The following is a 15,174-nucleotide window of genomic DNA, read 5'->3' as shown; positions in this document are numbered from 1 at the left end:
AAAATAGTGTATTATTTATTATTTAACACAACACCACGTTTGTATATGTTTTTCAATAACCTTCACAGTTTTCTTAAGGTTGCTGAAAATAATAGCTAATACATTTTCTATACCTTTGTAGGATAAACTGTATGAAACTCAGTCTGGTGGATTGAAATTGTAAAATCTATTCTTCTTTTCAGTCTAGGGTATCTATAACGTGTATTTGGCTGACAGACTTCCTTGACTGTTTGTTGAAATTAATAAAAATAGACAACAATATTAAAGGCCAGCCAGTGTTTCTCTCCATTAGGGTGCTCAAACTGCCACGTGAACGTTAAAGTTTTCTTTGGCAAAGCCCGTTTGCCCTTTTGATTCTCACAGATTCTCCTATAACGAATATATCCCGTCAGAAAGTTATTCAACCATCTACATCAAGCGATCACAGGTTATTTCCTCGCCGTGCCTCCTGCAGCGCCAGGACTCAGATAGCATTTACCTCAGAATATCCAATAAACATTAAAGACCATCTAAAAGGGCTTTTAACACTCTCAAAGAGTTTGTGGTTTAAAGGATTAGCCAACACAGACATTCACACTTCTACTATGTAACTGGTGGATAAGGAAGCTCTCGCGACAAAAACATATCTACGATTAACCTATGTTGCAGATAAATAAAACAAATAATCGCCTTCACACTTCCATGGTGGGCTAGTCTTGGAAGTTGTGGCGCGTTTATAGCTATAACTTGACTATCTTTAGTTGGAACAATCACAAATCCAAGTAAAGTCCTAAATAACAGTCTAATTTGTTTATGAAAACTTATAATCATTTTAACCTCTCAGTCCTGTTATAAAAATGTTTTTGCTTTCACCGTGTCTTGCTATAACTAACTAAATAAATAAATAATAAGTAATTAAAAATATAAGGAAAAGATCGAACTGCCTTTCGTAGCCTATATAGACTTTTAGGTGCTCGGTGGCCTGCAAATGCAAGACTTGTAGCCTAATCCCTAAAACCCAATAGGTTAAAGTTATGTTTTCTATACTTAAATTAACGTTTAAAATACTTAAACTTAAATTTCATTTGCCTACACAGGAATATATATAACTTAAATTAGAAAAAATTAGAAAAAAGCCCAGCTTTCCTGATAGTTATAATGTGTGACAGGCTGAGGGCTGTTAAGATGATGAAGAAGGGGTGTTATAATTTGTTAGAACCCACTGGGGTGCTTTTTCTCCATCAGCACATCCCCCTCATTTCACAGCACTGACAGTGTCTGCCTCACATCAAAGACGACACCCCAGAACAAGTGACAGTGATTAATGCAAACAAAACATACCTCTACCATCCTATCGCTTCTTCGGCTCACAGTCACTACAGTCATGGGACGCCACCGCCGAACTCTGGCCCTCTTTGTTTTTACTTTGTCAAATAGCTCCACCCGGTGGACAAATATACGCATTACACGTTGAAGCTGCGCTGTTATTGTGCCGATGCTTCTCCGAATCAGATGAGAACTCACAAGAATAAGAAATCCTAATGAATAGCAAGTAGGCTATGCAAAATAAGACGTTAGGCTATATTTTGAGACTAAATTAAACCAAGACCTAGTTGTTGTTGTTGTTGCTGTTTTTGTGCATGTGTTTTTCAGCATAGCCTCAGACAGGTCATCAAATTATTGATGATGAGGATTAGGAAGTTTAAGTTTGTATCCATCTTGGTTTAATTTAGCGTATATACGCTCAACAAAAACAAGAAATGTATTTTAATTCACAATGTGTGAGTGTTTTAATGAATTGCATTTAAAAAAATATATATTTTTATTAGACCATGAGAAACAAATCAGCGTCACATCTCATTATATATTTCACATTGTAGCTACTGCATAGGCAAGGCTACTGTATTGTTGTGTAACACTGAGCTTTATCGAACTGAAATGTGTATAGCTTACTCAGTCAACTCCAACTTCTGTTAATCATTTTATAATAAAACATTATTAAATATTTATGTAAAATGTGTCATGTTTTGTTTACACCTCGTAAACAGAGATTAAGTGAACGCTAGTCTACTGATTTCTCGCTTCTGTGGCGTTAAATGTTCGCAAACGATAGGCTGGTCAACAAATAAGCTACGTTGCCTAACGATAGTGACCGGGACTCGTATTTTTCTCAGCATGAAGAGGATGGATAGAGTGAGAGCAAAGAGGAACCACCAACCTGTCATGTCAGAGTGTTTAATGACATCTAAAGTAGCAGGAGGGGCGGGGAAGGTTAAAGCCTAAGACACTTAAACTCAAGCGAGATCAGCTCTTCAACTGTCTGTCCGGACATCACAATTTCAGCTGTCGGGGAAACTATGGAGCTCGAAAAACTCAGAAATTTGAGGGAGAAATGCATGCTGAGGCGCGACATCATTAGAGAGTTTCTGGCGGAATTACTGGGGACATTCGTATTAATAGTAAGTCTTTTACCTGTCAGGACTTCAGAACCAAGTAGTCTTGAAACTAAGTTTGAAGTGTAATTGACTGATTTGTGTCCCTTTTTTATTATTATTATTTTTTATCAATAATAAAACAGTCTGTCAACTTATTTAATTTTAGTCGTAGGCTGTATCTTGATAGGCTATTCATTAATTTTTAAGAAGCACTTATGTGACCACATTTTAGTGTGGTAATAGTAGCTACATGTAAACACATAATATTTTAGGCTCAATGCATTGCATTAAATGCAACACCCTCTAGAGATGTAAACAACAGTGTCTTCTTATTTATGCTTATTATTGTTCAGCTCTAACTGTGTAATTCTATATTAAATAAGTCCAATTAGACAAACACTAATTTTCACTCGCAGTATGTTAGTTTGAAAACCCTCTAAAATCTCTTCCAACAATTTTTGACAATTCTGTTCACCAAAATAAATTCCATTAATAGGATTATTATTAATATTGCTGTATATTAGCCTAAAAAGGTGTTTTTTAACTGTAAAGTTGAACTGTTCTCAGGATAAGTGTATTTTTCATCAAGTCAGATTTCTGAATGTTTAACAAATGTTATAAATATATTGTACTTTTACATTTTGTAGTTTAGTGAACTGGTTTGTGCTTCATAATTGTTTTACTGTTGATGTCAGATTTGACAACTTATCCCATATAGACTTATAACATGCCCCATGCAGTGTTACTACTACTACAAAAAGTAGTAATATCGTTTTTTTTTAGATATTAAAACATGAAATACACAGACGGTTTGTACAGTGTATTCTGCTGGTGTTAATTAGGTTAAAAGATTTTGATTCAGTGAGACAGATCTTGTTGTTTGGGGTGCCGCCCTGACCATAATGGACTGTGCTTTTGAAGAAGCTGCTCGACTAATTAGTTTTGAATAAGTGCTCTATAACAAGAGTGCTTTTCCTATCTGGATGGCGGTGGCTTTTTCCACTAATTGTCTTCCTAATTTATCTCCCCTCTGCTCATTTCCTGTTTACAGCTGTTCGGTTGTGGTTCAGGGGCCCAAACTGTCCTCAGCAGAGGCACACATGGAGAACTTCTCACCATCCACTTTGGGTTTACTCTAGGGGTGATGCTGGCTGTGTACATGGCAGGAGGCGTGTCAGGTGACTGGTCACTCTAGCCAATAGAGAAGTCTAGAATAGACAGTAGCATGCACACACATTGCATAAACTTCAATTCACCTTTCAGACATTTACCTATAGTAGGCTATAAAAATAATACACGCATCTAATGGAACTTTGCAATTAAATTGTTGAAATTAGTCCAAAATGCATGTTCATTCGATTGAGAAAAGGCATGAGTCTAGGACAGCCGAGTTCAAAGCATTTCATTTCAAAGGTCGTATTTAGCTATCCATCAGTGCTGTTTGTGATCTTTGGTCATGCTCAACTAAACATACAATCTACTCACCAATCGCCATATGCCACACTACAATATCCATAATATAATCGATACCACATAAACAGCTCAATTTATTCCTCTATTGCAGTTTATGTGTTTATTCTATTAAAAATTAAATCTGGTCAAAGGAGTAAAATGTCTATTGAGGCAGAAAAAGCCTTTCATGCAGTAATAAAGCTTAGACAGCTGGATCAAATACGCCCCATGCTGAGTATTCCATCTTGACCTTTGACCCCAAAGAGAGAGAAAGTGAAGGGTGGATTTGCTTCAATGCATAACAGACTTGCGCTTCCTTACAAATTTTCGGATTAATGAACGACGTAATAGAGGATGAAAGCCTTGTGCTCTCTGACATTGTGAAAAAAGTGTCGGTATTTTTCTTCTTCTCAAAAATATACAGTAGTGATGGACGGGGGGAGGAGGAAATGATGGGTCAATTACATGCTCTTAAAACTTGCATAAGGCTTAGTGTCTGTCAAGTGGAGGCGTGTGTGTCGGGTTTGATATACCAGTTGTAATCGTATGGCTGGCCTTCATTAAGTGAATTCCTCAAGGATTATGGTTAGGTGAAGCTTTTATTATAATGTGTTACAATAATGCAGATGATTCCAGGAATTTCCTTTAGCATTTCCTTTAAATGAGAAGCAAAAAAAAAAAAAAAAAAAAACGAAAAATTGACTACGCACTGATCCACTTTGACTAACCTCACTGCACTCATAGACTGCAGATAATCTCATTTTCGTTTGCATAGTAGCTTAAATCTAGACTTCTGTCAGAAAGCATGTCTCATGCTCATGTGTTGTGCATTCATATATTATATGTGGAAGAAACACACAAGAGATATATACACTATATCTTTTATTTTGAATATATACAAATGCCATTTATGTCTTTTAATTTGTCAAGAGATTTAAAGTGCCATTTTTGAAGAGCTCTAGTATGTAAGAAGGAGTCTATGATTAATTCTGGAAATAAAGCAAAAGTTCACACTTACAAATAATCGGACAGAGTAAATAGTATGCATATTTGGCGTGCTGTCCGAGGAGAGGGCTCCGAGCTTGTTTGGCCCGAACTCAGAGTACTCCCCCCTGTATTTCTGGTTAGGAAAGTAACCAGGTGAGTGTGAGGAGACGGGAAACTGTCGAGGAAGATGGGTGAGTCGACTGTGTCAATATATAGTGCTTCACTCATACTGATTGGGTACTCATACATAGTTGAATACTGATTGCTGACAGCTGGCTGATATGACGTGATGATTAGTCCTCCTCCCGAATTTTGTTAATAAAACATCATTTAGTAGTGAAGCACAATAACTTAGTACTAGAATTAGTACTCAGATGCCATGTCCATAAAATATAGTAAAAAATTAAACGGATTGACTTTCTTCTTTCAGACGAATACAATCGGAGTTATATTAATAATCACCCTGATGCTCCAAAACTTTATAATGGCAATGCAAATCCATCCATCATAAACGTACTCCACATGGCTCCGGGGGGTTGATAAAGGTCTTCTGAAGCGAAGAGATGCATTTGTGTTACAAAAATATCCATATTTAACATGTTATAAAGTAAAATATCTGCCCTCGTATTCAACTTATGAAGAAAGTGTAATGCCTCTCGCAGTTCAAAACGCTTACGCTACATCCTACGCCTTTCATATTCAAATTATGAAACAAGCGTAACTGGCACAACATGTATTTGTCTGAAAGAAGAAAGTCATATCCACCTTGGATGGCTTGGGGTAATTTTCATTTTAAAGTGAATTAATCTTTTAATATATGGTTGACCGACAAATTTGCGACAATACGGTTTCGGGAAACAGTCGTGACTAGCTAGTTGATTTCTTCAATGGTTCATCATACTATGGCAGTAAGTTACATTGTTGTACGGGAAACACACCCCTGCACTGTGGACAGTTGAAGTGTGTGGTCTTCTTAAAAAGCAATTATTACATAAAATAGTAAATATAACAACAATAATAAATTGCCCTATTCATGTTAGCATCTTAATACACATTATAACATTTTTTATAAAAATGTAATAATATTTTATTTCATAATAATAAGTATTATTATTATTATTATTATTGTTATTATCATTGTCGTTTTATTCATGTTTGCATTTCCTGTGTTTTTATTGCAATTATACACAGAAGATGACATCAAGGAAACCAAAAAGAAAAAAAAAAGTTATTATTATAATTATTTTTTAATTATTATTAATAATAATAATAATAAAAAAAAATCAAACATGAATAAAAGGACAATGAGGTTGTCTTGAAGAAAGGGTTGTGTTGCGGGGGGTTGTGCAGGGACATGGCGCCCTGTGGTTTATCCATCAGTAGCAGCATCTAGACCTCGAGCACACAATGGCGCATGTGTTATTTTGGTGATGCATGTAACTGAATTATCAGGAATGACAAGTCAGAGCCATATATGAATCCATATGCACGCAATGTTAAATATAGCTTGAGTTCTGCAGTGAAAATTGTGCATTTGTGCATGAATAAGTTGGTTTGCCCAGCAGCCCACATGACTGTGAATGTGATAATCTTACATGCTGTGATGAGTACAGTATTGAACTAATGAGCTTTTCTGGAGCATATGTCCCAGGTTGAAGTCAGGTGTAGGCAATGACCTGTAATTATTAAACATTTTACTGACTCTACATGAAGTACACAATGGAAAAAAAATATTTTCTGTAATGTAAAAAAAAAAACCCTGTATCCAATCAGTTGTGTTTTACTGTGTAATATGTAATGTTGCTTTTTTGATTCTGCTCTCTTCAATGTGAATTTCAAAATACCCATACAACAACAGACGAGGTCCTGATTCGCTGTGTTTTTACATTTAATCAGCTACCAATCTGTGAAGAAATCAGTTCAAGTTTATATAGGTCAGCAAAGGCCAGTGTTTTCCATTCTGTTTTGCTGGCATTAGAGCTGAAGCGACGTGTACGGTGGGGTCAGAGACAGTTCTGAGCGCTCTTATGTCAAAGCAGAGTTACTCCTAAGCCCTGCTGTGATGTCAGAAGACTCAGCCAGATTATGTCAGACTCAATTCCCATTGACAGTGTTTATGAGGAACTCTCTGGATTAAGAGGGGGAAAGTGAGAGTATACTGTATACCTATATAGCAATGAGAGAAATCACATAAATGTGAGTTTGAAATGAATGACACAATATATTCTTTTGGTTCTGATAGATAATAATCCGTATTACAAAAAAAAAACCTCAGCATGCTTTTATACAAACCTCAATCAATACAAAATCACCATACAATAGTGGACCACTAAAACCAATACAAACACATTGCTGTCATCAAACGTTTGCAGTCTCTCAATTGTTGCATCTCATTGCAGGTGGACATGTGAACCCAGCTGTTTCTCTGGCCATGGTTGTTGTTGGGAAACTTCCAATAAAGAAATTTCCTGTCTATGTGGCAGCTCAGTTTCTTGGTGCCTTTGCCGGGTCTTGTGCTGTCTACTGTCTGTACTATGGTAAGTTTTCAGGGCACTTCTATGTTATTGCTTCTGTTATGGACTCCTCTTCTATAGCAGTCTGCTATACTTACATACATGCTTATATTAGACACACACAACTCAAACTAAATTGACTTGTTCAGGTCTGACCTTGGATAGATTTGGATTAGACATTAGATTTAACAAGAGTTATTCTGAACAGTCATCAACTTACTTCCTATTAATTAATGAATAATATAAAAAATAAATTAAAAAATAAATAATATAATAAAATACCTAAAAAAATTTGTCTTGTCCATAGGTGCCTTTACAAATTTTGATAATGGACAGCTGCTTGTAACTGGTGAAAATGCCACAGCACAAATCTTTGCTTCATATCCAGCTAAAGATCTCTCATTGTTAAATGGATTTATTGATCAGGTGAGTGAAACACAGTAATTCATTTTTCTAAATATCAAATGATCTCACTGCTTATTATACGGTGAAGTGTGTTAAATGGATTGTTCACCCAAAAATGAAAATTCCACACCCGTCAGATTTTCATTCATCTTAATATACACAAATTAAGATATGTTTGATGAAATCCGTATGCTGTCTGACTCCTACATAGACAGCAATTTAACTATCACTTTCAAGGCCCAGAAAGCTAGTAAAGGCATTGTTAAAGGGATAGTTCACCCAAAAATGAAAATTTGATGTTTATCTGCTTACCCCCAGTGCATCCAAGATGTAGGTGACTTTTTTTCTTCAGTCGAACGCAAATTATGATTTTAACTGCAACCGCTGCCGTCTGTCAGACAAATAATAGCAGTGATTGGGAACTTGAACAATAAGAGTCGAAAAAACTTCCATAGACAAATCCAAATTAAACCCTGCGGCTCGTGACGGCACATTGATGTCCTAAGACACGAAACGATCGGTTTGTGCGAGAAACCGAGCAGTATTTATATAATTTTTTACCTCTAATACACCACTATGTCCAACGGCTAGTGAGGTCTGATCGCGCTCTGATAACGGAAGTGATGTCTCGCGCTCATTGAAGTATATGGGCGAGACATCACTTCCGTCTTCAGAACGCGTTTTTTGACCTCACTAACAGGAAGCTGAACGAAGTTGGACATAGTGGTGTATTAGAGGTAAAAATTATATAAATAATGTTCGGTTTCTTGCACAAACCGATCGTTTCGTGTCTTAGGACATTAATGTGTCGTCACGAGCCGCAGGTTTTAATTTTGATTTGTCTAAGCAAGTTTTATTTACTGTTATAGTTGAAGTTCCCATCCACTGCTATTATTTGACTGACAGACGGCAGCAGTTAAAATCATAATTTGCGTTCGACTGAAGAAAAAAAGTCACCTACATCTTGGATGCACTGGGGGTAAGCAGATAAACATCAAATTTTCATTTTTGGTTGAACTATCCCTTTCATGTAGTTCATGTGACTACAGTGGTTCAACCTTGATGTTATGAAGCAATGAGAATACTTTTTGTGCGCAAAAACAAAACAAAAATAACTTTATTCAGCAATATCTTCTCTTCTGTGTCATTCTCTTACTTCCTGGTTCTACATCAGAATGACGGCTCGTCGCTTCATAAAATTAAGGTTGAACCACTGCAGTCATGTGGACTATTTTAACGCTCTCTTTAGTAATTTTCTGGACCTTGAAAGTGGTGGTTAAATTGCTGTCTCTGGAGGAGTCAGAGAGCTATTGGATTTCATCAAAAATATCTTAATTTGTGTTCTGAAGATGAACGAAGGTCTTATGGGTGTGGAACGACATGAGGGTGAGTAATTAATGAATTTTCATTTTTGGGTGAACTAACCCTTTAAAACTTGTGGTTTAAATTATAGGCTACTGTTTCTTTAACAGGGGAGTTAAAAGGAAGGAACAGTAAATATAAAGTATAGAAATCAGACTAAAAAAACTAAACAAAACATACTTTAAATGTTATTATTTTCTATTTTAAAATTTATCTCATAATTACTTTTTGATTTTGTACTTTGAGATGAAACAGGCTTCCATAAGAGAATGTTCTGTTGATCATTAGTCTCTGTTTACACAGGTGATCGGCACAGGTGCCCTGGTCCTCTGTATTTTGGCCATAGTAGATAAGAAGAATATCGGGGCACCTAAAGGCATGGAGCCTCTGGTTATTGGTCTGAGCATCCTGGCTATCGGAGTGTCAATGGCGCTGAACTGCGGCTATCCGATCAACCCTGCCAGAGACTTGGGACCACGGCTCTTCACTGCTCTAGCAGGATGGGGATTAGATGTGTTCAGGTACAGAAAACATTTATTGTTATTGTTCAGTTGGATTTTCCACTTCTTCACTTAAAGGGTACAAAACACACACAGTTTCCACCAATCTCATGTTAATCTTGAGTATTTGTAGAGTAGTAGTGCATCCTTCATATCTCCGAAAAGTCTTTAGTTTTATCATATTTATAAAAGATAGATACGTGGTACCGAAAAAAGCCGAGCTCCTGGAGGAGTGCCTGGAAGAGTCACGAGCGCACGCAGCTTTTGCGTAGAGATCGTCTGCAAGCTGCAACATCATTATAAATAAAAAGGGAACAAAAACGTTTGTGTTGTTTACATTATATGCACTTGACTGCCGATTGCCAACAAAACACAGACTCTGATGCACACTCTAAAAAATGCTGGGTTGTTTCAACCCAAGTTTGGGTCAAAAATGGACAAACCCAACCATTGGGTTAAATTTTTAAATGCATTTTTTAACCCAACGGTTGGGTTTGTCCATATTTGACCCAAACTTGGGTTGAAACAACCCAGCATTTTTTAGAGTGCAGCTTTCCTCACTGCCTGTGGTTCCGACTCGGGACCTATGACCGGGACCTATCGCTGGGATCTGCAAATCCAGCGTCAAACTGGGACTTGTTTACAAAACATTCGTCACTGAAATTCTGGGAACAAACAAACATACATGCAGAACTCCGTTGCTGTTCCAGAAAACCAAACTGCATCCACAGTTCCCTTAATGCTGGGTTCTTTGGGAAGCTGAAAAACGTTATCTTTCCCTCACAAACAAAAACACACTCCTTTGGTGACATTGCTGAAAAATCTCTCAGCTTCCAGAACCCAAATGAAGTGCGTTGATGGGCGCTCTGGGTGATCTGTGCACACGCTTATCAGGGAGAAGTGCCCATACAAGGAATTCCGCCCTTTGTGACGTCATACAGGGCCATACTCTAAAAAAACTTTCTGAAATGTATCAGAATCTGGAAGGAGTGTATTTGGCACAGAAATATTTCATCATATGTCCAACTCATGTTTTGAAACTTTGGCTATGTTTAGCATGAGAATGCAGCTCTTTAACAGCATAAATAAATCTGAATGCATGTAATAGCATGAAATGCTTATGTTGTAACAGGGAAGTTTGTCTATGGGTATGTGCAATAAGACTAGACCTAGAAGTGTTACCCTGTTGCACAAAATTCGACCAGCTTTGTGAGAAACAGAGGCATGCCCCCACATACATACTTTTAGAAACTCCAAATAGACTTTAAGTGCAAAGGCCTATCACCATTCTTCTGACAGAGAATGAATATTTTAATGCACTTGTGTATCTCCTGCATACTGAAGCAATTTTAAAAATGTACGTGAGGCAGTCTCCTTGCATAAATATTCAGAGTGGCATGACCAAAGACAGGACGTATTTTATTCCTCTGGCTTTTTCTATTAAAAGGAAAAAAAGTTATCGTCTTTTACTACAACTCTGCTTTTAGCTATCACAAGTATGTGTGTCATTGTCAGACAGAGGTTCTGTTGCTGCTCTTTAACAGCAAAAAGAGTCTGATTTTATGCACAGTTCAACACCAAAAGGACAGAGTAAAGAACGATGAAGCATTGAATAAAATAGTTGTAACGCAATATAGGTGGACAATCAGAAAATTTCAGAAGTGAAAACTCTCCAAAACACCGTAGTCCTTTGACTCAATCATGCAAATCTCTTGAAACTGGCATATTCCAGGTTTTCATTACTGTTCACGTGTGATATATTAGATTACTCTCTGGGATACTTCTGATTGGTCATTCAGCTGTCAAATATTTTTGTATATTTTGTTATCTGGCCCTTTACAACTATAAACACAGGGTGACGTCCATGAAGAGCTAATCACATATCAGTTGCCTAGTATGCGAGGAAGTGCTTGATCTGCCTGCTTAATTTCTCTTCCGACTCGGACACAGATTACGGGTCACCTGAGTGCAAATGGCCCTGGTGTCATGATTGCAACTAACAAGCATGTGCATTATAAAACCTATAGTGTACATGAACTTTACATAAATTCAGTTCAGCAAAGTGTCTGTACGCAATGCATTTGTTTACATATACTTTTGCCAACCTGTTTGTAGAGCAGGTTGAAGGACACAGAGCACTTGTTTTCTCAGTAGCCTATAAAAGGATCAAGGGATTGAGGGAGGGAAAGAGTGCTGCAGACAGGGAGCATTGGAGTGACACACTAAGCGCAGATTACATTGAATGCATTAGTGTCTGTATAGCGAGACTAGACACCAACCCTGTGTTGATATCATCCGTCAGTCTGAACTTCAAACTCAAGATACGGCAGTACAGGAACATTCCTAATCAATCATGTGTGTCCAGTCTACTTGAACCTTTAACCTTAATTGCAACTGTACTATTGATATAGAATTAAAATGAAATTCAAAGAAATGCATATGTTTCATTAATGTTTTATCCCATTCATTTTTTAAACATTAGAAGATATGAATGATCAATATGCAAAATGATACCTATATAAATTAGCATTTAATTTATATACAGTGGTCCCAAAAAGTAATTTGAACAATTTGTGCAATATCTGGTCAATTGAAACATTTAAACATGTCTGAATGTCATTGCATTAAATGCAAAATATCAAACCAAGTGGCATCTGCCAAAAAATTATACTTGACCTTTTCTAACAGAATTTTGCTTCAAAACTATGTGTTTGTACTAATATGCATGTGTATTATGGAGCTCAATGTGCTGCAACTGAAGAAAATGCAAACAGAAAACAGAAAAAGAAAATGCAAACAGATAAAAAAAAAAACACCAGCAAAAACATCATTTTGACAACATACATGCTGCAAATACTCACAACCAAATATAGAAATGTGCTGCAAATATTCACAATGTAACCAAATACAGAAACAGACTGCAAATACAACACACCTAATACAGAAACTCACTGCAACTGATCACAATGCAACCAAATACAGAAATGCACTGCAAATACTCATGGCACACATGCGATTAGGATGTTAAAATAAACAAAAAAAAAAAACAACTTTCAGGTCACCATCAATACCACTGATGAGTAGACATTAAACAATAAGCATGTCCCAGCCAGGTTTGTCTCTTGTTGGGGTCCCCTTTGTGGTCTGTGCTATTTGCAGCACGGTTCTTTATTTGGTTGCATTGTATTTGCAACGCGGAGAAAATATTTATATTTAAAATCAATACTTTTCTTTTGCCCTTTCTTTCAACACTGATAATAAGAAATTATACTTGAGCACCAAATCAGCATATTAGAATGATTTCTGAAGGATCATGTGACACTGAAGACTGGAGTAATGATGCTGAAGATTGATTTTTGCCATCACAGAAATAAATTACATTTTAAAATATATTAAAACAGAAAACAGTTACTTTAAATCGTAATAATATTCCACATTACTGTTTTTACTGCATTTTTGATCAAATAAATGCAGCCTTAATCCCCTAAAAATCTTACCGACCCCAAACTTTTGAATGTTAGTATGTCTGTGTGTGTGTCACAGACAAAAACAACTTAAAAGCGATCTGTTCTGCTCATTTGGTTGTGATGGACTAATGAAATTCGTGAGGATTGAGTGACTACAGTATATTGGACTTGTTTGAATTGCAATCCAGCAAATTCCTCTTCTTGTCATTTCAGTTCAATCTCTGTCTCAACATACTGCATGTACAATTCTAATTATTATTTTTCTTTGAAAATTCAGAATTTTGCAGAGCCCTGACTTTATTCTCACCTGTGCCATGCATGTGTGTGGCGTGTGTGTGTGTTCAGTGCTGGAGGAGGCTGGTGGTGGGTTCCAGTGGTCGGACCGATGGTGGGAGGTGTGGTTGGGGCCTTGATCTACTTCCTGATGATTGAGCTGCACCATCCTGTGCCTGAGATGAACCTTGAAGACAACAACAGCGTCAAAGATAAATATGAATTAAACACTGTCAACTAAAAAGAGAGGAAAAGTATGGTATCTTTTCCTTCACCATAGACCTCAAGCAAGAAGCTCCATTTTCTTCTCCGTCTTTACCTCTAGATGTCTTTTCTAAATCTTTTGCCAAGTACATTCATTAAACCAAGCAGCTATGAAAGAGTCAGCAAGTGTTAATCAGACATAATTCTAGCTATTTGTCATGTTTTTAACAGAAGTAGAACTATAGAGAATGTTTAAAGAGCACCATTTATTTCATCAACATGGAGCAAAGAGAAACATTCAGGTATTTTCTTCACTATCAACAAATGTCACACCACTGCCAGTAAAAGATTGCAGGTGCTAATAGATCCTCCATATTAATTACTCTGAACTGTATTTAGAGATAATCATGATTTCCGACGGGTCTCTCTGGTTTCCTTTTTTCATAAGACGCAGTCCATGCAGTTTGTTCACACTCAGTGAGAGAGAGTTGAGCTACTCTAGGATTGTTGTCCTTCATTCCTTTGTTCAATCCTACTACTATTTGTCTTCTTCTCGCATTAACTTTCACAGACAACCATATAACTTGCTATAAGCAGATACATGTTTTTCTCTCACCAAAACGAAGGAAGATACTTTACTGTCCACTCTGTTTACTCAAAGTTGAATAGTCCTCATTGTCTGTAAACAGGACGAATCAGAACAACATATAAACTAACTGCATGCATAACTGCTGATAAAATAACATGCATGAGGTAACAGGATGAATGTTGCAGTGCATGCTAACAATATACCAGTGATGAACTATTAAACATAAGCTTAAGAAGATATAAATGTGTATTTATGCTAGTCTGTCAAACGTAGAAGAAAATAATTTAGGAAGAAATGAAAGGAGCAGTATTGTGCATAATACCACATTTAGACATGTTCACATTTCAGGCAATGCTTAATGTGATCTTTTTAATGCACCAGTCACAGCTTTAGGAGATATTTCAGAGCTATTGTTTATGGGGAAAATGTTTCATATATGTTTTTTTTTTCTCTTTTAAAAATTATTTTAGTAATTTATTTCATGGCACTTGAATTAATAGCAGTTGTTTGTACAATTCAAAGAGATCATATTATATATATTTTTCATCTTTTTATTGTTATTTCAGTTTCAGATTTTTTTTTTTTTTACTTTTTACTCTCTCATACATGAACATTTTAAGATTAATTTACTTACATTCAAAACGTTGAAGACAGTACTGTCATTCTGCTAATGTAGACCTGACATAAAATAAACATACTGTTATGCATAACTCATGTCTGTTTTCCTGTGAATGAGGATTTAGACCACAGCAACCATTATATTCCTGTATTCTAGTATTGTTTCATTTGTGAATTAATTAACTTAGACAACATTAATGCAACTCAGCAAATCCAGTATAAGCAGAACATCTGACCTGATTTAATCATTATCACTATCTTTGTCCATCACCATTAGCTCACTGAGTTCACTGAGTTTATGCATACATACATACGCCCTCCGTTTCTGCTAATCAGACTGTAGCTGTTCATCAGTCAACCATTCTATGAAACATGCTGCACATGAGAAAG

General features: G+C 36.4%; 1 protein-coding gene across 1 annotated transcript; it reads left to right on the top strand.

The window, feature by feature from the left end:
- The first annotated feature begins 2,210 nt into the window (after positions 1-2,210).
- Positions 2,211-14,854, top strand: aqp9b (aquaporin 9b). Its single transcript, XM_067399531.1, has 6 exons — positions 2,211-2,438; positions 3,466-3,592; positions 7,253-7,390; positions 7,674-7,792; positions 9,437-9,654; positions 13,446-14,854. Exons 1-6 carry the CDS (start codon positions 2,337-2,339, stop codon positions 13,612-13,614), a joined length of 873 nt encoding a protein of 290 aa, XP_067255632.1. The 5' UTR covers positions 2,211-2,336; the 3' UTR covers positions 13,615-14,854.
- The last annotated feature ends 320 nt before the right edge of the window (positions 14,855-15,174 follow it).

The sequence above is a fragment of the Chanodichthys erythropterus genome, chromosome 11 (genome assembly GCF_024489055.1).
Source record: "Chanodichthys erythropterus isolate Z2021 chromosome 11, ASM2448905v1, whole genome shotgun sequence".
Taxonomy (NCBI): Eukaryota; Metazoa; Chordata; class Actinopteri; order Cypriniformes; family Xenocyprididae; genus Chanodichthys; species Chanodichthys erythropterus.
Note: the sequence above shows the minus strand (reverse complement) of the source record. Positions and strands in the feature narration are given on the sequence as shown.

Coding starts and splice junctions, on each gene's coding strand:
- aqp9b (XM_067399531.1), top strand. CDS start 2,337: ATGGAGCTCGAAAAACTCAGAAATTTGAGGGAGAAATGCATGCTGAGG. Junction 3,593..7,252: donor CATGGCAGGAGGCGTGTCAG/GTGACTGGTCAC, acceptor ATCTCATTGCAG/GTGGACATGTGAACCCAGCT. Junction 7,793..9,436: donor TAAATGGATTTATTGATCAG/GTGAGTGAAACA, acceptor CTGTTTACACAG/GTGATCGGCACAGGTGCCCT.